The 23105-nt window shown below is 45.1% G+C and overlaps 1 protein-coding gene across 1 annotated transcript in view; it reads left to right on the top strand.

The window, feature by feature from the left end:
• The window catches only part of LOC124066912 (SH3 domain-binding protein 4), a 66512-nt gene extending 45211 nt beyond the window's left edge, over positions 1 to 21301 (top strand). Inside the window, exons 4-5 of the mRNA XM_046403775.1 lie at positions 10356 to 10544; positions 19783 to 21301. Of these exons, the coding sequence (XP_046259731.1) occupies positions 10356 to 10544; positions 19783 to 20007 (414 nt within the window). The 3' untranslated portion in view covers positions 20008 to 21301. The remainder of the gene's footprint in view (positions 1 to 10355; positions 10545 to 19782) is intronic.
• The last annotated feature ends 1804 nt before the right edge of the window (positions 21302 to 23105 follow it).

Raw genomic sequence — 23105 nt, 5'->3', positions numbered from 1 at the left:
GTGTACATCTCTCCCTCCCACAGCAGTCGTCTGTGAGTTGCTCCACAGTGCAGTGACCAGGATGCAGACACAGCACCCACAGTCCCTCTTTCTTATCAGTGGACACTTCAATCAAACCTCTCTGAGGGGCAGTCGTGGATCAGTGGTTAGGGTATCGGACCCGTAACCGGTGGGTCGCTGGTTGGATTCCCCGTACCGGTGTCCGTGGCTGAGGTACCCTTGAGCAAGGTACCTAACCCCCACTGCTCCCCGGGCTGCCCTGGGTTTGTTGTGTGTGCACGTCACTTGGGTGGGTTAAATGCAGAGCACGAATTTCGTTGGAGTGAGTTCCCTCCAATGACAAAATATGTCACTTTCTTTCTTCTATGTGTCAGGAGGCTGAGGGCCTTTGGAGTGCATAGTCCACTCCTCAAGAGCTTCAATGACTTTGTGGTGGCATCAGCCATCTTTTATGGTGTGGTCTGCTGGGCAGGCAGCATCTCTGCCCCCCTCCCCCCACTTGGACGCTATGATCACTGTCTCATTCATCTGCTCCCAGAATATACACCCAGGGTGAGAAGAGAGCATGCACGAAAGAAGTCTTTGAAAGTGTGGACTGATGAGGCCAGTTAGAGACTGAGAGACTGTTTCCAAACTACAGAGTGGGAGACACTTTACAGCTCTCATGATGATGACGGACTGCATCACAGACATTAACTTCTGTGTGGAGAACACTTTATCGACCCGGAGGGTACGTTGTTTCTCCAACAACAAGCCCTGGGTGACCCTTGAGCTAAAAGCTATGCTGAACCAGAAAAAGAGGGCTTTCTTTTCTGGGGACAGACTGGAATAGAAGAGAGTTCAGTGTACCTCAAGTACGCAATCAGGCGGGCCAAGAACAGCTACAGTAAGAAGCTGGAGGAGCGGCTGGAGCAAAACAACACAGGAAATGTGTGGAGGGGCCGAAAGACCAGCTCAGAACATGGACTGAGTGGAGCCAGAGGGGCAGCCAAAGGCAATCAGCACTGGTGAAGTGAATTAAACCTTTTTTGTGTGTGGGAAACCATCTGTGCTTAAACACCAGTAAAACAAAGAAGATGGTGATTGACTTCTGGAAAAGGACATTACCACATACACATGTGAACATCCAGGGCTTGGACATTGAGATGGTGGACAGATCAGATCAGATCAGATCAGAATTCCTTTATTTATCCCTGGAGGGATAAATAATCCTCCTTGAACCGCCACCTTAACGTGGTGGAGGGGTTTGAGTACCTGAGTGATCCTAGGGGCTATGTTGTCGGGGGCTTAAGCCCCTGGTAGGGTCTCCCAAGGCAAACAGGTTCTAGGTGACAGGTCAGACAAAGAGCGGTTCAGAAGCCCCAGATGAAAGATAAAACAGCAAGGATGTGTACGTCGCCCGGATTGGCGTTACCGGGGCCTCACCCTGGAGCCAGGCCTGGGGTTGGGGCTCGCAGGCGAGCGTCTGGTGGCCGGGTCTCCGCCCACGGGACCCGGTTGGGTACAGCCCGAAGAAGCGACGTCGGCCCGCTCTCTCGTAGGCCCACCACCCGCGAGAGGGTTCAGAAGGGGCCGGTGCAATGTGGTTTGGGCGGCAGCTGTGGACGGGGATCCCGGCGACCCAAACCCCGGACAAAAACTCTAGCTATGGGGACATGGAATGTCACCTCACTGGGGGGGAAAGAGCCCGAGCTTGTGCAGGAAATTGAGCGGTACCGGCTAGAGATAGTCGGGCTCACTTCCACGCACAGCCTGGGCTCTGGAACCCAACTCCTGGAGAGAGGCTGGACTCTCTTCTACTCTGGAGTTGCCCATGGTGTGAGGCGGCGAGCTGGTGTGGGCTTGCTCATAGCCCCCCAGCTTAGCCGCCATGTGTTGGAGTTCTCCCCGGTGAACGAGAGAGTCGTTTCCCTACGCCTTCAGGTTGGGGATAGGTCTCTCACTGTTGTTTCGGCCTATGGGCCGAACAGCAGTGTAGAGTACCCGGCTTTCTTGGAGTCCCTGGGAAGGGTACTGGAATGTGCTCCGACCGGGGACGCCATAGTTCTACTGGGGGACTTCAATGCCCACGTGGGCGACGACAGTGATACCTGGAGGGGCGTGATTGGGAGGAACGGCCTCCCTGATCTGAATCCGAGTGGTGTTCTGTTGTTGGACTTCTGTGCTAGTCACAGTTTGTCCATAACGAACACTATGTTCAAGCATAAGGATGTCCATCGGTGCACATGGCACCAGGACACCCTGGGCCGGAGGTCAATGATCGACTTTGTGGTTGTGTCATCTGGCCTTCGGCCATATGTCTTGGACACTCGGGTGAAGAGAGGGGCTGAGCTGTCCACCGATCACCACCTGGTGGTGAGCTGGAGCCGCTGGTGGAGGAGGAAGCCGGACAGACTTGGCAGACCCAAACGTGTTGTGAGGGTCTGCTGGGAACGTCTGGCGGAACCCTCCGTCAGAGGGGTTTTCAACTCACACCTCCGGGAGAACTTTGACCAGATTCCGAGGGAGGCTGGGGACATTGAGTCCGAGTGGACCATGTTTTCCACCTCCATTGTGGAAGCTGCTGCTCGGAGCTGTGGCCGTAAGGTCTCTGGTGCCTGTCGTGGCGGCAATCCCCGAACCCGGTGGTGGACACCGGAAGTAAGGGATGCCGTCAGGCTGAAGAAGGAGTCCTATCGAGCATGGTTGGCTTGTGGGACCCCCGAGGCAGCTGACGGGTATCGGAGGGCCAAGCGTGCGACAGCCCGAGCGGTTGCGGAAGCAAAAACTCGGGTCTGGGAAGAGTTTGGGGAGGCCATGGAGGAGGACTATTGGTCGGCCTCGAGGAAATTCTGGCAAACCATCCGGCGCCTCAGGAGGGGGAAGCAGTGCCCTGCTAATACTGTTTACAGTGGAAGTGGGGAGCTGCTGACTTCGACTGGGGATATTGTCGGAAGGTGGAAGGAATACTTCGAGGACCTCCTCAATCCTGCTGACGTGTCTTCCGTTATGGAAGCAGAGGCTGAGGACCTTGAGGCGGGTCCATACATTGCCCAAGCTGAAGTCACTGAGGTAGTTGGGAAGCTCCTCGGTGGCAGAGCTCCGGGTGTGGATGAGATTCGTCCTGGGTACCTTAAGGCTCTGGATGTTGTGGGGCTGTCTTGGCTGACACGACTCTGCAGCATCGCATGGCAGTCAGGGACAGTGCCCTTGGACTGGCAGACTGGGGTGGTGGTCCCTCTTTTTAAGAAGGGGGACCGGAGGGTGTGCTCCAATTACAGAGGGATCACACTCCTCAGCCTCCCCGGGAAAGTCTATGCCAGGGTACTGGAGAGGAGAATCCGGCCGATAGTCGAACCTCGGATCCAAGAGGAACAATGCGGTTTTCGTCCTGGTCGTGGAACACTGGACCAGCTCTATACCCTCCGCAGGGTGCTTGAGGGTTCATGGGAGTTTGCCCAACCGGTCCACATGTGTTTTGTGGACTTGGAGAAGGCATTCGACCATGTTCCCCGTGGCATCCTGTGGGAGGTGCTCTGGGAGTATGGGGTCCGGGGTCCTTTGCTAAGGGCTGTGCGGTCTCTGTACTCTCGGAGCAGGAGCTTGGTCCGCATTGCCGGCAGTAAGTCGGACCTGTTCCCAGTGCATGCTGGCCTCCGGCAGGGCTGCCATTTGTCACCGGTCCTGTTCATTATTTTTATGGACAGGATTTCTAGGCGCAGCCAGGGGCCGGAGGGTGTCTGGTTTGGGAACCACAGGATTTCATCTCTGCTTTTTGCGGATGATGTTGTCCTGTTGGCTTCTTCAGGCCAGGACCTTCAGCGTGCGCTGGGGAGGTTCGCAGAGTGCGAAGCAGCTGGGATGAGAATCAGCACCTCTAAATCCGAGGCCATGGTTCTCGACCGGAAAAAGGTGGTCTGTCCCCTTCAGGTTGGAGGAGAGTTCCTGCCTCAAGTGGAGGAGTTTAAGTATCTCGTGGTCTTGTTGTGTGAGGGAAGATGGGAGCATGAGATTGACAGGCGGATTGGTGCAGCGACAGCAGTAATGGGGTCGTTGTACCGGCCCGTCGTGGTGAAGAGAGAGCTGAGCCGCAAGGTGAAGCTCTCAATTTACCAGTCAATCTACGTTCCTACCCTCACCTATGGTCATGAACTTTGGGTCATGACCAAAAGAACAAGATCCCGGATACAAGCGGCTGAAATGAGCTTTCTCCGCAGGGTGGCGGGGCGCTCCCTTAGAGATAGGGTGAGGAGCTCTGTCACCCGGGAGGAGCTCGGAGTAGAGCCGCTGCTCCTCCACATCGAAAGGAGCCAGTTGAGGTGGCTCGGGCATTTGTTCCGAATGCCCCCTGGACGCCTTCCCGGGGAGGTGTTCCGGGCATGCCCCACCGGGAGGAGGCCCCGAGGAAGACCCAGGACACGCTGGAGGGACTATGTCACTCAGCTGGCCTGGGAACGCCTTGGGGTCCACCTGGAAGAGCTGGAGGAAGTGTCTGGGGAGAGGGAAGTCTGGGTATCCCTGCTCAAGCTGTTGCCCCCGCGACCCGGTCCCGGATAAAGCGGAAGAAGATGGATGGATGGATGGGATTGTTTTTACAGACATTGCACATGCAGTATTCCCGACCAAGAAAGGAGAAAAGTGCAGAGTATAAAAAATAGGATAAACAAGCTGGGTGTGTCTAATATCGATGCCCTGTACAAGAAGCGCAAAAGTCACCTCCACCTGCTGAGGAGACCGAGGTCCTTTGCAGTGTGCAGGCCCCTGCTATGGACATTTTATGACTCTGTGGTAGCCTGTGCTATTCACTACGCTGTGGTCTGTTGGGGACCCGGCAGCACAGACCAGGACAGGAAGAGACTGAACAAGGTGGACAGGAGGGCCAGCTCTGTCTTGGGCTGCCCACTGGACGCCGTGGAGGAGGATGTTAGCCAAGCTGACATCCATCATGGACAACACCTCTCACCCTCTGCATCAGACAGTTGAGGCTCTGAGCAGCTCCTTCAGCGGCAGATGGCTACACCCTCGGATGGAGCGCTACTGCAGGTCCTTCAATCCTGCTGCTGCTAGACTGTACAAATCAACTGTTTAGTCCTCTTTTCTAGTCCTCTCTCCCTTATGTGGATGTGTATATAGCTGTATACTGTACATTTTTACTTGAAAATTTTTAATTTATTGTCTTTTATAATTTTTGAAACTGTTTTTGCACACTTCAGGGAAACGAGACAAGAATAAACCAAGACCAAAGGGAGGGGCTAAGACAGAGGACAGGGAGAGCAGGAAGGAAAAATAGAAGCCCACAGGATGAAGGAGATGAAAGCAGAGTTAAGAATGAAGGCTAAAGAAATCCAAGATTTTTCTTCAGAGCTATAGCCCTCCCAGTCAATCAGGTACTGCAAACCCCTGCCATGCCAGTTGACATCCAGGATACAACGTACCATGTAGGCTAGATTGTTGTTGATAAGCTGGGCAGGAGGCACAGCTTGGCCAGAGGGCTCAACTTACAAGGAGAATCAAGTTTAATTTAGGAGAAATGAAATGAAAGGTGAATCCACAAAGGGGCTGGTAACTCAAGTCTAACTACAGATGGACTGAAAAATCGTGTCAATGGGACAAGGACCCAGAAAATGAGGAGAGAGTTTCTTTGAATCAGTCTTGATAGGAATGTTTCTAGAGCAGAGCCAAACTTTCTGACCTACGTTGTAGTCTGGAGCTGGAATTTGACAACTGTTGGCCAACTGCTTATTCCTCTCAGCGGTGTGTAGAAGAGCAGCACTGGTCTCTCTCCATATCTTGTGATAACACCTCATTTGGTGCTGACCTGAAGGGACTGCCACCTCTTCTTCTTGGGACAGGAACAATGGAAGTAAATAACCATGATCAGCCTCAAAACGAGACATAACAATAGCAGAACAGGTAAGTGAATGTTGTAAATACTCAACCCAGGCCAGGTGAGAGCTCCAGGTGGTGGGATTTGAAGAGACCACACACCAAAGCGTGGCCTCATAATCCTGGTGGGTCCTCTTATATTGGCTGTTGGTCCGGGAGTGAAAACTGGAAGTGAGACTCCGATTCTCGCAGCTGGGAGGTAAACTGGGGAACTTGGTCTGAAAGGATATCACAAGGAATGCCAAAAAACAGGCAGCAATAGGGCTGGGTACCTAACTTCGGTTCTTTTATGGTACCAACCGAAATGCTTCAGTAGTACCGAGTATCGAAATATGCCTCATCTTTCGGTGCCAAGCTTCAGTACCCAGAGGTTATTCACGTGATCAAGACCTGATCATGCTGCCGGCAACTGGCTGCAACATTACATGTGATTGCGATGCAATCACATGCAATCACATGCAGACAGGGTTCACGTGCATCTGTATTGGAAACTGTAGTTGTGTGTGTGTTGTCAAACAAGTCAAAAAAAATGCCACGAGGTTGAGTGTGGCTCCATTTTAGCAAGATTGATGCCAATAGTGCGCGATGCAATATATGCAAAAAAACGTCATAGTTGCTAAGGCTGGCAACACGGCTAATTTGGTGAAGCACCTGACCGTGCACAGAATCAATTTCAGAGCAGAAAGTTACTCTGTGAAGAGCAGACGGTCCACAGCGGACTATATCCTTCCTCCTCTCAGCATTCAAGTCCGCCTGTGGACGTTACAAAGCCCAAGCGTACGGTGGCCGACAAGTACAAACACACTGCATATAGGAAAACAGTGTGCTAAATCACTGAAACCACTAAACCACCAAAAGCTCAGAGTTTCCCACTTCCTAGTTTCTCTCTGTTGGGGATAAGCGGAGGGAGAAGAAGGCACATGAGTGCAGCTTTAGGTCTTCATCAGAGCGCTGGGATAAAACCGTTCAGACACCTGAGTCATCAACTTTCATACTAAACTGGCTGGGTTGGGTTGAACCAAAACAGGAGCTAAATTAAACAGTGCTTTAAGTTTCTGGAAGGAGACCTCAGCCTCATCGTCCCAAGCAACAGCTAATTTGGAGGACATTAGCCTAGTAAGAGGACTAGCAACTCTGCTGAAATCCCTAATGAAAAGCTGATAAAAGTTTGCAAACCCCAATAACCTCTGAAGTTGCTTGTGGTGTGTGGGCTGTGGCCAATTTGTGCCCATTTGAATCTTTTTTGGGTCAGTTTTCACTTGTCCCTGCGGGATTATATACTTAAACTTAATGTCATTCTTTATGCAACAGTGTACACAGAACGAAATTTCATTGCATTTGGCTCAGCACAGAATAAAATAAAGTAAATAAAATACATTATAATATATTAAAGGTTAAGTTATATAAAAGAAAAAGAAAAATTATATATATGATGTAAAGTGCAGTGGTAAAAGTGTCCTGTAGTGTAACAGCAGTGCAAAAGAAATTTATACTCATTAAAAGTTAGTCATATGACCTGAGAGAAGAAGCTGTTACAGAACCTGGTGGTTCTGTACCGAATGCTGCAAAGCCTCCTTCCAGAGGCCAGCAACCCTAGGATGCTAACGATAAAGAGTGAAATTCACACTTTTTGGCTTTAATGAGCAGTTGGCGGAAAGCTTTTCAGAAAGTCACGAAGCCCAAATAGCATGAACAGATACTTGAAGTGGCTTAATGGACTGTTAAATGACTCATCACCCTCACAAATGCAAACTAAGTGGTAAGTGTTCCACTGGTTAAGTTTGGAGAAGATTGGCGACAATCCCCCAAGTATTTGTACTCCTCCACCACCTCCACAGTGTCCCCTTTGATGTTGATAGGGGTCACTGGAGCCTTAGTCCTCCTCAGGTCCACCACCAGTTCCTTGGTATTTGTCACATTGAGCTGTAGGTGGTTTTTTCCGCTCCATGTGACAAAGTTGTCCACTACCGTCCTGTACTCTCTCTCATGGGGATGAGAGAGTAATACACCCAACCACTGCAGAGTCATCAGAAAATTTCTGAAGATGGCAGGATTCTGTGCAGTGCGTACAGTCTGTGGTGTAGATCGTGAAGAGGAAGGGAGAGAGGACAGTCCCCTGTGGAGCCCCAGTGTTGCTGATCACTTCATCTGACAGGCAGCACTTCAGGCGTACGTACTGCGGTCTGCCCGTCAGATAGTCTGCGATCCAGGACACCAGTGGGGCATCCACCTGCATCGCTGTCAGCTTCTCCGCCAGCAGAGCCGGCCTGATGGTGTCAAATGCACTCGAGAAATCAAAGAACGTGATTCTCACAGTGCTTGCCGGCTTGTCCAGGTGAGTGTAGACTCTGTTCAGCAGGTAGATGATGGCATCGTCCACTCCAAGGCGGGGCTGGTAGGCGAACTGAAGGGGATCCTGAAGTGGTTGGACCATGGGCCGGAGCTGTTCCAGGACGAGTCTTTCCAGGGTCTTCATAATGTGTGACGTCAGAGCCACAGGCCTGTAGTCCTTGGGGTCGCTGGGACGCGGCGTCTTCGGGACAGGAACGAGGCATGACGTCTTCCACACCACAGGGACCCTCTGAAGACTCAGACTCAGGTTGAAGACATGATGAAGTACTCCGCTTAGCTGGGGGGCACAGGCTTTCAGGACCCTGGGGCTCACACCATCTGGACGTGCAGCTTTGCCTGCATGGAGTCTTTGCAGCTGTCTTCTCACCTGCTCAGCTGGGGGCAGCCGTGGCCTAGAGGTTGGAGAAGCGGCTTGTGATCGGAGGGTCACCGGTTCGATTCCCCCACCGGACGGACAGGAAAAATTTGGGTGTGGTGGAGTGATTAATGCTAAAAAATGCTCCCCACCCACATTAGCCGGCTGATGTGCCCTTGAGCAAGGCACTTAACCCCCCCAATATGCTCCCCGGGCGCTTGATGCTGCCCACTGCTCCTGTGTGTGTTTCACTGCATGTAATTTTCCCAGTGTTGCACGTGTGTGTTCAACTAAGGATGGGTTAAATGCAGAAGTCAAATTCAGTGTGTGTATGTTAAAAATATATATACTGCCAATAAAGTTGGTTCTTCTTCTTCTTCTGTGACAAATGCACTGCAATGTTATTTAGTCCTTGATAATACATGCATGGTCTGAGAGTCTTGTAACAAGTAACAAGTTACTGAAAAGCACATCCAAAAATAGAAAGCAAAAATCCAGCAATGTAAAACGTGAATCGTTGTTACCACAATGAGCATGAAAACGTAATGGGGGAGATAGAGTGGAGGAGCCTGCCTTTTACTGTAACTGCAGTCGTGAGTTGGAGTTCATTGGAAGCTCTGGACAAACCACACAAATAGACAGGAGTTTGGAAGAATGAGACAAGAACAAAAGACACAAGTGAGGGGGGAAACAGGAGAACACAGGGAGAGCAGGGTGGGGAACTGGCAGATGCTGACAATATTATTTTTTTATTACATTATATCTGTATTTAATTGTTTTATTGCTTACATTAGAGGATGACTGATTCTTTATGGAGGCAGTTCAGGGCCAAAAGTTAAGACATATCAAATTGACCAAAATTGTTGTTAAAATTCTCGTTTCAACATGGCCTAGAGGTTTGAGAAGTGGCTTGTGACCGGAGGGTCGCTGGCATTCAGTGATGGGTTAAATGCAGAGAAGGAATTTCGGTATATGTAAAAAATATACTGACAAAATAAAGTTTGAAGTTTTTTATTTAGTTACTACAGTTGGCTTTATTAGGTACATGCACTATATGCTTAATTTCTGCTATTGCACTATATTGTATGCATAAATTTTTACGGCGCAGCAGGACAAATTAAGTTATATCGAATCTTGAATGTGTCTGCATATGCGTGTAATATGAATCTGGTGCTTGACATGTATTTCCATGGATACAGTTTGCATTTGTAGATCCCTTCTGATCTGCTGCAAGTTGTGTCTGCTGTTAGTACAGACAGCATTTTCTTTTCATATAAACAATAATTGTCTGGGCAGAACTGTTGTTCTGTGCAGTAACTTCTCAGTGTAGTACTCTATTAATATTGATGACCAGGTATGTTCTGCCATTTCGTTCAAATGTGACTAATCCTAAGTTTTGCTGCTAAAGCAACATTAGACTCTTATTTAAATTTCCACCACAAACCATCTGAAAAATGCACAAAGCTGAGATTTGCTGGGAGACTGGGAAGGGAGGTCATGGAAAATAACAGAGGACCAAGTCAGTGAAATGAAACCTGCAGATGTACATTTGTTAGTCGTCAATAGTGTGTGGTTTTAGTCTCCACTTCACCAGATTCCTTCTTAACAATTCACTGTGGTCCTCCAACTTACTCTGTCAAGTCATTTCCAGTCAGAGCTCATATTTGATCTTGCATTTCAGGTTCCACACTTTTGTGTAACTCCTGTCCAGAAGGCAGGATCTGTCTCTATTCTTTCATTTATTTATCTCAGTCTAAAGTCCTCTGGTGTCTTTTCTCTGCAGGCCCTGTTGAAGATGGATTGTCAGGGTCTTGTGGTCAGACTGGTCATGGACTTTGTCCTCCTGACTACCGCCGTGGAGGTGGCTGGACGCTGGAGGGAGCTGGCTGAGAGACTTGCCAAAGTTTCACGCCAGCAGATGGATGCTTACGAGGCGCCACATCGTGACAAGAACGGGGTGGTTGACAGCGAGGTATATCTGTCTTACATAACAAAGAGCTTCACAAAAGCAACAGGATAAAAGAGAAAGTCATAAAATTATCAGGTAGTCAGATTAAAATACAGAAAACAAAAACAAGACAGATGGAACAGATAAAACAATTGAGGGCATTAAAACTCATCAAAACAAAGCTCAAATAAAATTAGGAAAGGCACTCCAATAAATGTGTGTTTTCAGAGCGGTTTTAAAAGAGGCCACCAACTTGATCTCCTTGGGTAGATTGTTTCAGATCATGGGGACCCTGACTACAAATACTCTCTCTTCTTTAGTTAAACCAAGAAGAGCTTTGAAATGATTAGTAAAATCTTAAAAGCTATTCTAAATCATACTGGGAGCCAATGTTAAGGAGTCAAAATAGGAGTGATTTGATCCCGTCTGCTTGTTCTGGTTAAAAGCTGTACAGAAGAAGAAGAAGAATCAACTTTTATTGGCAGTATAAATATATTTTTACATACACACATACTGAATTTGACTACTGCATTTATCCCATCCTTAGTTGAACACACACATGCAACACCCGGCACACACAGGAGCAGTGGGCAGCATCAAGCGCCCGGGGAGCATATTGCGGGGGTTAAGTGCCTTGCTCAAGGGCACATCAGCCGGCTAATGAAGGGGGGGCATTTTATCGCATTAATCACTCCACCACACCCAAATTTTTCCTGCCTGTCTGGTGGGGGAATCGAACCGGTGACCCTCACAAGCCGCTTCTCCAACCTCTAGGCCACGGCTGCCCCCACAGTCTGCAGTCCATTTAATTTATGTATTTGGTGTTATAAAAAAACAGGGAAAGAGTTTTTTTAAGTGAGAGACCCTTTCGTCAAGGAAGGAATTCATAGCAAATGGTTAAATAGTTTGATGTGGTGTGCAATACGCACGTGAACATCGGATCTTAAGTACCGTATTTTCCGCACTATAAGGCGCACCGGATTATAAGGCGCACCTTCAATGAATGGCCTATTTTAAAACTGTTTTCATATATAAGGCGCACCGCATTATAAGGTGCATAGAATAGAAGCTACAGCAGTGGCTCGGGTTGCGTTTTGCATCCACTAGATGGAGCTGCGCTAAAGGGAATGTCAACAAAACAGTCAGATAAGTCAGTCAAACTTTATTAATAGAATACAAACCAGCGTTCTGACAACTCTGTTCACTCCCAAAATGAATAAACAGCTGTGTTATTATTTTTCCCGAGGTAATGTCAGCGACATAGTATTTTCGCGACACAGTTTATCTTTTAACAACAGCAAGGTATAACAGGTAGTGCAACATTTTTATCACTTAGTGGACGGGAACTTTTCCTCGATTCAGTAAACACGTAAAAGAGTCTGATACCATTACAGTAACTCAAACGAAAGTGCAATAACAATATAGTAACTCTCGACATAGTGCAAAGTAATAACAATATAACAACCCCGTTCACTCCCAAAATGAATAAACAGCTGTGTTATTATTTTTCCCGAGGTATTGTCAGCGACGTAGTATTTTTGCGACACAGTTTATCTTTTAACAACAGCAAGGTATAACAGGTAGTGCAACATTTTCCTCGATTCAGTAAACACGTAAAAGAGTCTGATACCGTTACGGTAACTCAAACGTAAGTGCAATAACAATATAGTAACTCTCGAAATAATGCAAAGCAATAACCATTTAACAATAGCTCAACGTTGCTCAAACGTTAATGTCCATATTCACAATATGACCAACCTTGTTCAGTTGTGAACACACAAAAGAAACACGTAAAGCTCACTCTATCAGTTCACTCCTCATCCACGAATCCCTCGAATTCTTCTTCTTCAGTGTCCGAATTGAACAGCTGGGCGAATACGGCATGCTCTGTCTCGTCAAAGTCGTCATTATCCGAGTCAGTGTCGCTGCTGTTGTCTGGTAGTTCAGCCACGATTCCAGCCTTCCTGAAAGCTCGGACCACAGTTGAGACTGATATATCAGCCCAGGCATTTACGATCCACTGGCAGATAGTGGCGTATGTCGTTCGGTGCTGTCTCCCTGTCTTGGTGAACGTGTGTTCCGTCATCCACTGCTCCCACGCAGTTCGCAGTCTAGCTTTGAATGCCCTGTTTACACCAATATCTAGCGGTTGGAGTTCTTTTGTCAATCCACCCGGAATGACGGCAAGCACTGAATTAGTGTGTTTCACTTGTTTTTTGACTCCATCGGTGATATGGGAGCGCATGGAGTCGCAGATCAATAGGGACGGGGCTGTGTGAAAAAAGCCACCCGGTCTCTTGACGTAAATTTCCCTCAGCCACTCACTCATCTTTTCTTCGTCCATCCATCCCTTCGAGTTAGCCTTGATAACGACGCCGGCTGGAAAGTTTTCTTTTGGCAAGGTCATCCTCTTGAAAATAACCATGGGTGGTAGTTTCTGGCCATTAGCCTGGCAAGCGAGAACTACGGTGAATGACGACTTCTCATTCCCTGTGGTGCGAACATTCACCGTACGTGCTCCCGTTTTATCCACAGTGCGGTTCACAGGAATATCAAAAGTGAGTGGAACCTCGTCCATGTTGATGATGTGCTCCGGCCGGATCTTTTTTTCAGCGTTCTTCTCTTTGCAGTATGCACGGAAAGTGGCCAGCTTTTCTTGATAGTCTTTCGGTAGTTGCTGCGAAACACTAGTGCGTGTGCGGATGGAGAGATTACGTCTTTTCATAAACCGATAACACCAGGAAGGACCGCCTCTAAATTCACTGATGTTAAGTTCACGTGCTAGCACTGTTGCCTTCACTCGAATAGTGACTGTAGAGACACTTCTACTTGCTGCTCTCTGTTCAACAGCCCACTGTTCGAGTTTGTCCTCAGACTAACTGTGGCCATCTCGCTTTGTTCCCTCGGAAACTCTGTTTAGTCTTCTTTACCTGGCGCAGTTCATCTTGCTGCTTCCTCCACTTCCGCACCTTGACTCGTTAATGTTGAAGTGTCTCGCTGCTGCTCTGTTCCCATGTTCTACTGCATGACTAATAGCCTTCAGCTTGAACTCTGCGTCGTAAGCGTGTCTCTTGCAAGGAGCCATCTCGGGGTCTTCACACACACACAAATGGTGTTGTACTGGAATTCCTCTTCGCCGTACCGGTGCTTAAATCTGTTAATTCGGCCACGCCCCCTGACTACGGTAGCCACGATTGACCAATATTGATCCACAGATAAGGTGCATCGGATTATAAGGCGCACTGTCGGATTTTGAGAAAATTGAAGGCTTTTAGGTGCGCCTTATAGTGCGGAAAATACGGTAAATCAACAATAGGAATGGCAAATGTAGCACATAAGGAGGAAATTTGGGTGGTGGAGGGAGCTGTGGTGGAAAATGCTGCTGACATGAGTGTGTTAACTGAATGGTTTTAATGGTCATGCTGTATACCTGTATCCAATATCAAATAAACTCTTTGACTTGCCAGCTAAGGGGATTGGTAGATGAAAAATTCCACCAGCAAAGCATATTTTTTCACCAGCCAAAACAATAAATTGCCCTTTGGTGTTGTATATACATATGTTGCAGTACATGTTATTGAGATAAAAAGGTATTATAGGTGTTATGTTAAATATTAACTTAAGTGTTTGCGAAATTTATTTAAAGATCAAAAAAGTAGGCATAAGGATGCTTAATCATTTTTATCAACCACTTCTTCAGGAGACCCTTGTGAGTCTGTAAGTGATAATGTAGTAAATAGTTTATATCAGCAATAAAACATAAGGGTTAATTCAAAAATGTGTTACTTTTCCTCTGATGTAGGCACCTCAGCCTGTGGTCACAACTCTGTAGTCTCACTTAATGCCCCACCCACAATACTATAATGCTTGTTTAGTAATAGCATGTCTGAAAGCTTTTGAGTGAGCAGGGCTGTTTCTTAAAGGGAAGTCAGCAGATACTATTCAAGGCAATAAACATTACCAACTTGTGATATATTTCTTTGAAAACAAGCATGCATAGTTTCAGTGTTACAGCACTGAAAATGACTGAAGTCATAGCAAATAGGATTTCACTGAGTAGGGGCGAAAGCAACAATGTATAAATCCTCACTACTGTGGTCTGTTGGTGAGGTCAGTGGTCCATGCAGTCAGCTGGCTGTCCACCCCTGCTTCCACCAGCTTGGTGTTAAAGGCACTGGAGAATTAAAAAAAAACATGATCCTCACAGTGCCTCCAGGTTCCTCAAGGTGCAGTAGGGATCTATGCAGTAGTTAGATAACAGCATCATCCACCCCAATGCCTGGTCAGTTAGCAAATAGCCAGGGATCCAGCTTGGAGCTCACCAGGGGTTGGAGGTGGTTCAGCATGAGCCTCTCCATGGTCTTCATCAGGTGAGAGGTTAAAGCTACAGGTCCGAAGTGGTTGGGTTCCCTGGCATGTGTGGTCTTTGGTACTGGAACCACACAGGAAGTTTTCCAAAGAACTGGGACCTTCTCCAGACAGAGGCAGGGGTTAAAATATACTGTACCACTTGACAGAGCTGGTCTGCACAGTTCCTAAGTAGTCTGGACCTAATGTCATCTGGACATGTGGCTTTCCTGATCCTCTATAGCTCTCTTCTCAGTGTGGGGTGGCCTGAGGAGGGGGTGCAGAATGTGTGGGTATTGTGAAGGGGGGTGACTATAGTCATCCTTTACATTTCCATACAATAATTCCAAAGTCTTATTGTCCCTTGTGTGGCATGTAACATACTGTGTAAAAGTTGGGAGAGTGGAGAACAGGCAGGCATGGTTGAAGTCACTGGAGAAGAGAAGAAGGGAGTGGAGGTGCGCTGTTTGCAGCTGTGGCACAACAGTGTGAAGGAGATCACAGGCCGCTGCAGCATCAGGGGCAGGTAATATGGCCGAAGTCCGAAGGCCAGCAGTTCAGTGTCCCAGGTACACAATTTTTCCTTCCGGAGTTATAACATCTGTCCTTCATAAACATCGCTATCCCTCCTCCTTTCCTCTTACCACTCTCCTTTTGTTGTTCAGTCCGTTGTCACGAGCTGAAATCCGTGCAAGGAGACGTACTGGTCTGCAGTGAGTTCATTCAGCCAAGTCTCTGTGAAGTACATGAGAGGTACAAGTACACTCCCGTTACACCCTGTGTAGCTGAGTTAGCGCTGTTAGCTCCTCCAGCTTGTTGGGGAGAAATCTAATGTTCCCCACAACAACAGATGTCAGGCATGATTTATACTGTCTCTTCCTCTCACAGTGCTTTACTCCGGCTCTGCATCCCCTTCATTCCTTTTTCTGATTTCCACGGAGACCGGAGTCTCTCCACAGAAAGTACATGAGAGTCGCATAGCGCAGTCAGCTGCTCTCGTGTGTAAACAATAGAGCAATGGCTGAAAGGGTCTCCTGAGACAAATATGATGATAATGTAAAAAAGAAAAAGCCAGAAAGCTAATCATGTCATTTGCACTTCCCGGAGTGGTGCCAACAACTGAACTTTGAAAAATTACAACATTGTACTCAAACTAAAAATAAGCGTGAGAGTTCAGTTCTGAAATTCTTTTGAATAAATTATCTATTTTCAATCTTCACTTTAATATATATTTCAATATGTGAAGTCTTGTTTTTTCAGTTGTTTACAGTTTCAAATCTTATTTTTTTTTTAGTTTTTTTGAGTTTTTGAGTTTTAGATGTTTTTTTGCTTTCAGATCTTTCACTTTTGGGTCTCATCTTTTCAGTTTCAAACTTTTTGCCTGCATCTGGGGGAGGGGGGGTGGGGGGGTATGGCATCACACAAGTAGAGATGCATAGCAGCAGTAATAATACAGAAATATTGGAACTGTACATAATGATAATGACTATGAAGTATACAGGAGGTACTATGGTGATTATGATAGCAATATTAGTATAGTAGTCACAGTAAGTTTCGAGCAGGACACAAAGTTCTGGTGGGATAATAGGGTACTATTAACTCTTTAAGATAGGATGGTGCCTGACCGTTCAGGGCTTTATATGTGAGAAGGAGAATTTTAAAATCTATTATGAATTTTACAGGTAGTCAATGTAGAGAAGCCAGAACAGGAGAAATATGATCTCTCATGCTGGTTCTTGTGAATAATCTTGCAGCAGCGTTCTGGATTAGCTGGAGAGTCTTTATAGATTTATTGGGGCAGCCTGATAGAAGGGAGTTACAATAACCCAGCCTGGAGGCAATGAATGCATGGACTAATTTTTCTGCATCTTTCTGAATGTGCCTAATTTTTTTTTTAATTTTTTTGCAGTCTTTGAAATATTCGATATGTGTGGGTTAAAGGACATGTAATTCCAGCTTTTTCCAACATTTCAACCTGCAGCTGGTCCTGGGGGTACAGACGCCATTGCTAGCCGATACTTTGCTGCGTTCAGAGTTGCATGTGGAAGTGGGAAATGTCAAATGCTAAAGTGTGGTTGTTGAACTGCACAATCTGTGTATAGTTTATTGCTCTTTTACTGCAATTGGTGCCAAGTTTGGTTTAAAGAAACAAACTAAACAGAACCTTATCAATGGCGTCAGTATTTATGTGTATATGGTGTGTTCATATGGTGTATAGAAAGTGTGGAGACATACTTCTGACAGCACCTATGTTCCCTGAAGGCAATGTGATAGAGGAAGGTCTTCTTTGTTATGCAGTCACACCCCTTTAAGCTGATGCCATGGGCACCCACATCAGATTAAATTCTGAAAACATCAGACCTGAACGTGGAAAAAAATCGGAAACTCGAAAAATAGGATTTCAAACTGTAAAAAAAGAACGTGAATCTGAAAACACAAAATCTGCAACTGAAAAATAAGGCCTCAAATGTTGAAATATATGTAAAAGGAAAAGATTGTAAGAGTGAAAACTGAAAATAGATCATTTGTTCAAAATAAGAGTCTGGAGTTAATTTCCAACACTTACTTTTAGTTTGAGTACAATACTGTATTTTTCAAAGTTCAAAATCGAAATTTCAACTTTCAATTTCAAATCTTTTTTTCAAATTAATTAACCTTTTGATCCTGAGGGCTACTTGTGGTTCCTAGAGTCCTCAAAAGTAGATTAAGATAAGATAAGATGAACTTTATTGATCCTGCAGTAGGGAAATTCACTTGTCGTGGCAGCTCACAAGAACAAAAAAAAGAGTGCAAAAAGCAAAAAGTGTGCAAAAACAGTTACAAAAAAATATAGAGGTAATAAATTAACAATTTGCAAGTACACACAGTACAATATACAGCTATATACAAGTCCTCATAATAGAGGAAAAGAGGCCATTGACTTATGTAGTCTAACAGCAGTGGGAATTAAAGACCTGCGGTAGCTCCTTCCTACACTGAGGGTGTAGCAGTCTGCCACTGAAGGAGCTGCTCAGAGTCTCCACTGTCTGATGCAGAGGGTGAGAGGTGTTGTCCATGATGGATGTCAGCTTGGCTAACATCCTCCTCTCACCCACTTCCTCCGCAGAGTCCAGTGGGCAGCCCAGGACAGAGCAGTCGATGCTGCCTGGACCCCAACAGCCCACAGCATTGTGGATAGCAGAGGCTACCACAGAGTCATAAAAAGTTCTTTTGGAGGGGCCTGCACACTCCAAAGGACCTCAGTCTCCTCAGAAGGTGGAGGCAACTTTGGCCCTTCTTGTACAGGGCATCGGTGTTATGTGACCAGTCCGGTTGAGGTGGACACCCAGATACTAAACAAATATTTAACATAGCTGTTTGGCTTAGCTGTGTAGATGGTGAGCTAGCCTCAAGTACCTCAGCAAAGTGTCTCATGATCGGGCAGGTCTGCTTTATGAGATGACAGAGATGAGATGACCCCTAAATAACAGTCACATGTTGGTTCTTAACACTCGTAAAAGATCTATATATGATAAACTTAAATTAAGGTTTGACATGCCACGTCAGTGATATGTTGAAATACCACATCCAGTGAGTGGGAGCTCAGCTTGAACTGCTGAAACTTTTACCAGCCATGAGGCCATGAGTTATGAGGGACCTAGGGTGTCCTGAGTTTTGGGTATGTGCCAGACTCGTTTTTTTTTTAACTTACATCATAAGTCACCAGTGATGAGCTGTGTGAAGTCATCAAACACAATGAGCCTGAGGCAACAAAGTTTCCTTCTCAATGTTGCTGCTACGCATTAATTCTTGTCAAGATCCACACAATAACATCATAATTGTTAAATGCATTGTTTATAAATAACTGCAATTTTTATAGAGATGGTTAAAATAAGTCTGCAGTCATTCCTAAATCTGGCCTTTTTCGATTCTTTCTAATTCAAAATTATGTCAAGTTGCATTAACCCAATTTCGGTATTCGGGGAGAGCATGAGGCCCTTGAGGCAATAAACAAGCTTGACCCTGCTGCTAAAGGGGCAGTTTTGTTCTTTTACCGGATTTTGCACAGCAATACTCCATTGAACACAGCAAGTATAAGACAGGCATGGAAATATGAGTTAAAGACATTACATAGACTCTGTGACTCTAGAGAAAAGCTGCACAATTTCTTTCCTGATGTTTCACCCATTTGCAACAGATGCAAGTCTGCGACTGGTAACTTAATACATTTTCTTTGGTTTTGCAGTAAACTGTACACATATTGGAAAAGTATTTTTCATTGCTTCTCTGTGGCTTATGGGAAATGTTGGAAGCCTGATCAATTTGGGGGCAACTACCCCTTTGTCTTCTGTCAATAAATATGAGAAAAAAGCTATCCTATTTGGAACTATGATTGCAAAGAAGTTACCGGTAATCCTCCGGGCATGGAGGTCAGACATTGCACCCACGTACGATCTGTGGTTGAGAGAAATAGCAAATATGCTTCACCTGGAGAGATTGAGACTTTACAACAAAGACAGGAGAGATGTGTTTAAAAAGATCTGGAACCCTGTACTGCAACTGCTTCAAGAAAAGCACTAATGTGTTGATCACTGTGAAACACGACCTACTATTCATGTTGTATAGTTCTTATATTCTTACTTATTTTTTTAATATGTATGTATGTTTAGCTTATTGTCATGACTGTGGCCTCTGTTATCTCTTTACATGATGAGTTGATCCTGTTAATGTTCATTTGTTAGTTTTGGGGTGGGGGAGGGTCCCCCTTTTTTCCTTTCTTTATTTGTTTGTCCTGTGTTCTTTTTCCATTTTGAAAAACAATAAACATATACTATAGAATAAGTCTGCAGTCCAGACAAAGTCTCCTCTGATAATAATCAGACAAGTCAGACTCTCAGCAGATCATGGCATTTCTTTTGTCTCTCCCTGTCCGCAGGCCATGTGGAAGCCAGCATATGATTTTCTGGTCACGTGGGCTGCTCAGATTGGCGACAGCTACAGAGACATAATCCAGGAGCTGCACATGGGATTAGACAAGATGAAGAACCCCATCACCAAGCGCTGGAAGCACCTAACTGGCACGCTTATCCTAGTCCACTGCCTGGACTCCCTCCGGAGCTCTGCCTTCAGCTGCACCACTCAGGATGATTATGCCATCTAAAGTCTCTCCTCATGACTCAGTGTTCATACCGCCGGTGTTTCCCCACACCAGTTCACCTTTCTCGTTCATTACGCAGTTTGAAATGCTGCAGTCAGCTCAGTCTAAATGCCACTACTGCTATCATATGTTGCTGTTTTGTTCCATGCAGCACTGCCTTCAGCTCCTCATGCCCAGGGGAACAGCAGCTGCTGGCCAAACAACACAGTGATGTGTAGAGCTCACAGTATTCACAAGACTTTTTTAGTAGTTCTTGTCTTGCATAGTTGTCATTTTGTACTCTTATTATAGCACAGCATTTTTTAAAAGCAATACTTTGAACCCTTTGTTTAAAAACTGTTGATTGAATGCAAAGAAAGAGGCTTTTTCATGAAAAGACATGTTTCCATTTTTTTTATCTTTACTGTAGCCTTGTCAAGTGTCACATCTGTTCTATTTATTTGTACATGGAAGACAAAGATTACTTTTTCTTCTTCAGGTTTTCTCTTAGATGGCTCTTTTCAGTTCTTCTGTCAGAAGACTTGGTACTGAAGAAAATGAAACAATTATTTAATCTTATACACCATGTTTTAAACAAGCTCTCCATTATTGCAAATTAAATGAATTGTCATTTTACAGAAAAAAATAATCAACAACAGATTAAATAGTTGAAACTGAATGATTGCAGCATGAATTCAAAACATCATTGTTATTGTTATTATTTGTAAACAGTCATTTAAAGCAGTCTCAACACAAGATTTATTCTCACACTTGTTCTCGTGCTTTTGACCATATCACCTGGTCTTTATCAGCACTTTCAGTTTGCTCAGTTGCTCTGAGAATTTCTTGAACTTTTCATCCATATTGACTTAAACCATCTGCTTATCAGAACCAAATGTTACAACTGAAAGCTCCAGAACAACCAAGTAAACTGTGAGTTGAATTTATTTTGTCAACAATGACTGTTATTTTTCATCAATCAATCAATTTAAGTACCGTAATTGTTATTTTCAGCCTTAAGCTCCATATAACAACTAAATATTAGCAACACATTTTCAGCTCTTTGCTGTCTTCTGTCTGCATTTCTTTTGTCTGAGGTAATTATTAAAACTTACCAAAGCTTGCCAAAAATGAATACTCTATACTGATAACCATGTAACCATGTTCAGACCGCTGTTGGAAAGATGTTGTCGGTCAAAGCATCTGGTTAGGTTTTGTCTCAGTACTGCATACTGTATAACATGGTAGTAGTTTAGAAACTTTTTTTTGAGTTGCATACTTTTGTGGAAAAGAAATAAAATGTAAATATTTATATACACTATTTGTCAGCTTGTACCTGCTTCTTGCTGCAGTCTTTGATACTTTCTTTGTAAAAGCACATATTGGTCATAACATCACGGTGAGGAGGCTTCCTTATTTGAAACAGGAAGGACCAAAGGACACCACGTGAGAAAGACAACGTTAGATAATCCCTTATTGATGTCCAGAGGGGAAAATGTGCAGTGTAAAGTAAACAGGAAGTAAGACAGGGCGGGAGTTAGGGCAGGGTAAGACCTAAGATTAATGTCCTTCAGATACCTACCACCTCAGGTGCAGTTGTACTGACAGTCTTTTCAAGCTATGGACAATGTTATAATATGGAATATTTAGTATGTTAACATGCTAACTTGACTGCTGCATGTAATGATGCCACATATTCATATTCACCTAATTGAAATAGCTTCACACTGGTTTCACTACCACTACAACTGACATGATAAAAGTGTTTTTTCCATTTGTCTGGTGTGTACAAGGAGAAATATGTGAGTAATCTTGCTGCAGCGTTCTGGATTAGCTGGAGAGTCTTTATAGATTTATTGGGGCAGCCTGGTAGAAGGGAGTTACAGTAATCCAGTCTAGAGGTAATGAATGCGTGGACTAATTTTTCTGCATCTTTCGGACTCAGAATGTGCCTAATTTTTGCAATATTGCGGAGCTGAAAGAATGCAGTCCTTGAAATATTCTATATGGGTTAAAGGACATGTCCTGGTCAAAGATAACTCCTAAATTATTGAGGCCATGGCTAAGCCATCTAGCATTGCTATATCACTGGATAATTTGCTTCCAAGGTGTTCAGGGCCCAGAACATTAACTTCAGTTTTGTCTGAATTTAGAAGTAGGAAATTGCAAGTCATCCAGGTTTTTATGTCTTTAAGAAATGCCTGAAGTTTGACTAGCTGATTTGTTTCTTCTGGTTTCATTGACAAGTACAATTGTGTGTAATCTGCATAACAATGAAAATGTATGGAGTGTTTCCTAATAATATCACCAATGGGGAGCATATGAACGTTAAACTAACTAATGTTTAACAGTCCACATTTAATTCTTCTATTTGTTGTAGCTATGGAGTTGTTGGTGTTGATCTTCTTGTTGATCTCTTTATTAGATTTTTTGTATAACTCTTCTTTTTGTATAGGATTTAATTAATTTAAGCGGTCGGGGGACACACACAGTCTCTATGGGATATTGAGTGGGTAACTGTCCTAATGGAAGTGCAGAGAGGCCTGTAGGACTGCAACTCTGCCTCCTGGTCTCAACTCTGGGTTGTCAGGGTTTTGGTTTAATAAGAAACAGAGTCAGATTTCTAGATATGAGAGCTGCTCCATCCAAAGTGGGATGAATGCCGTCTCTCCTAATGAGACCAGGTCATCCCCAAAAGGTCTGCCAATTATCTACAAAGCCCACATTGTTTGCTGGACACCACCTCGACAACCAGCGATTGAATGATGACATGCGGCTAAACATATCATCACTGGTCAGAATGGGTAGGGGTCCAGAGAAAACTACGGAGTCCGACATAGTTTTTGCAAAAGTACACACTGATTCAACATTAATTTTAGTGACCTCCGACTGGCGCAGTCGAGTGTCATTACCGCCGATATGTATTACTATTTTACTGTATTTACACTTATCCTTAGTCAGCAGTTTTAGGTAAGATTCAACTTCACCCACTCTGGCCCCAGGAATGCATTTGACTATGGTCGCTGGTGTCGCTAATATCACATTTCTGACTACAGAGCTGCCAATTACCAGAGTTGGTTTCTCAGTGGGTGTGTCGCTGAGTGGGGAGAACTTGTTGGAAA

Source organism: Scatophagus argus, chromosome 11 (assembly GCF_020382885.2).
Source record: "Scatophagus argus isolate fScaArg1 chromosome 11, fScaArg1.pri, whole genome shotgun sequence".
In the NCBI taxonomy this organism is placed as follows: domain Eukaryota; kingdom Metazoa; phylum Chordata; class Actinopteri; family Scatophagidae; genus Scatophagus; species Scatophagus argus.
The sequence above is the reverse complement of the archived record's forward strand: the minus strand, read 5'-3'. Positions and strand labels throughout refer to the sequence as shown.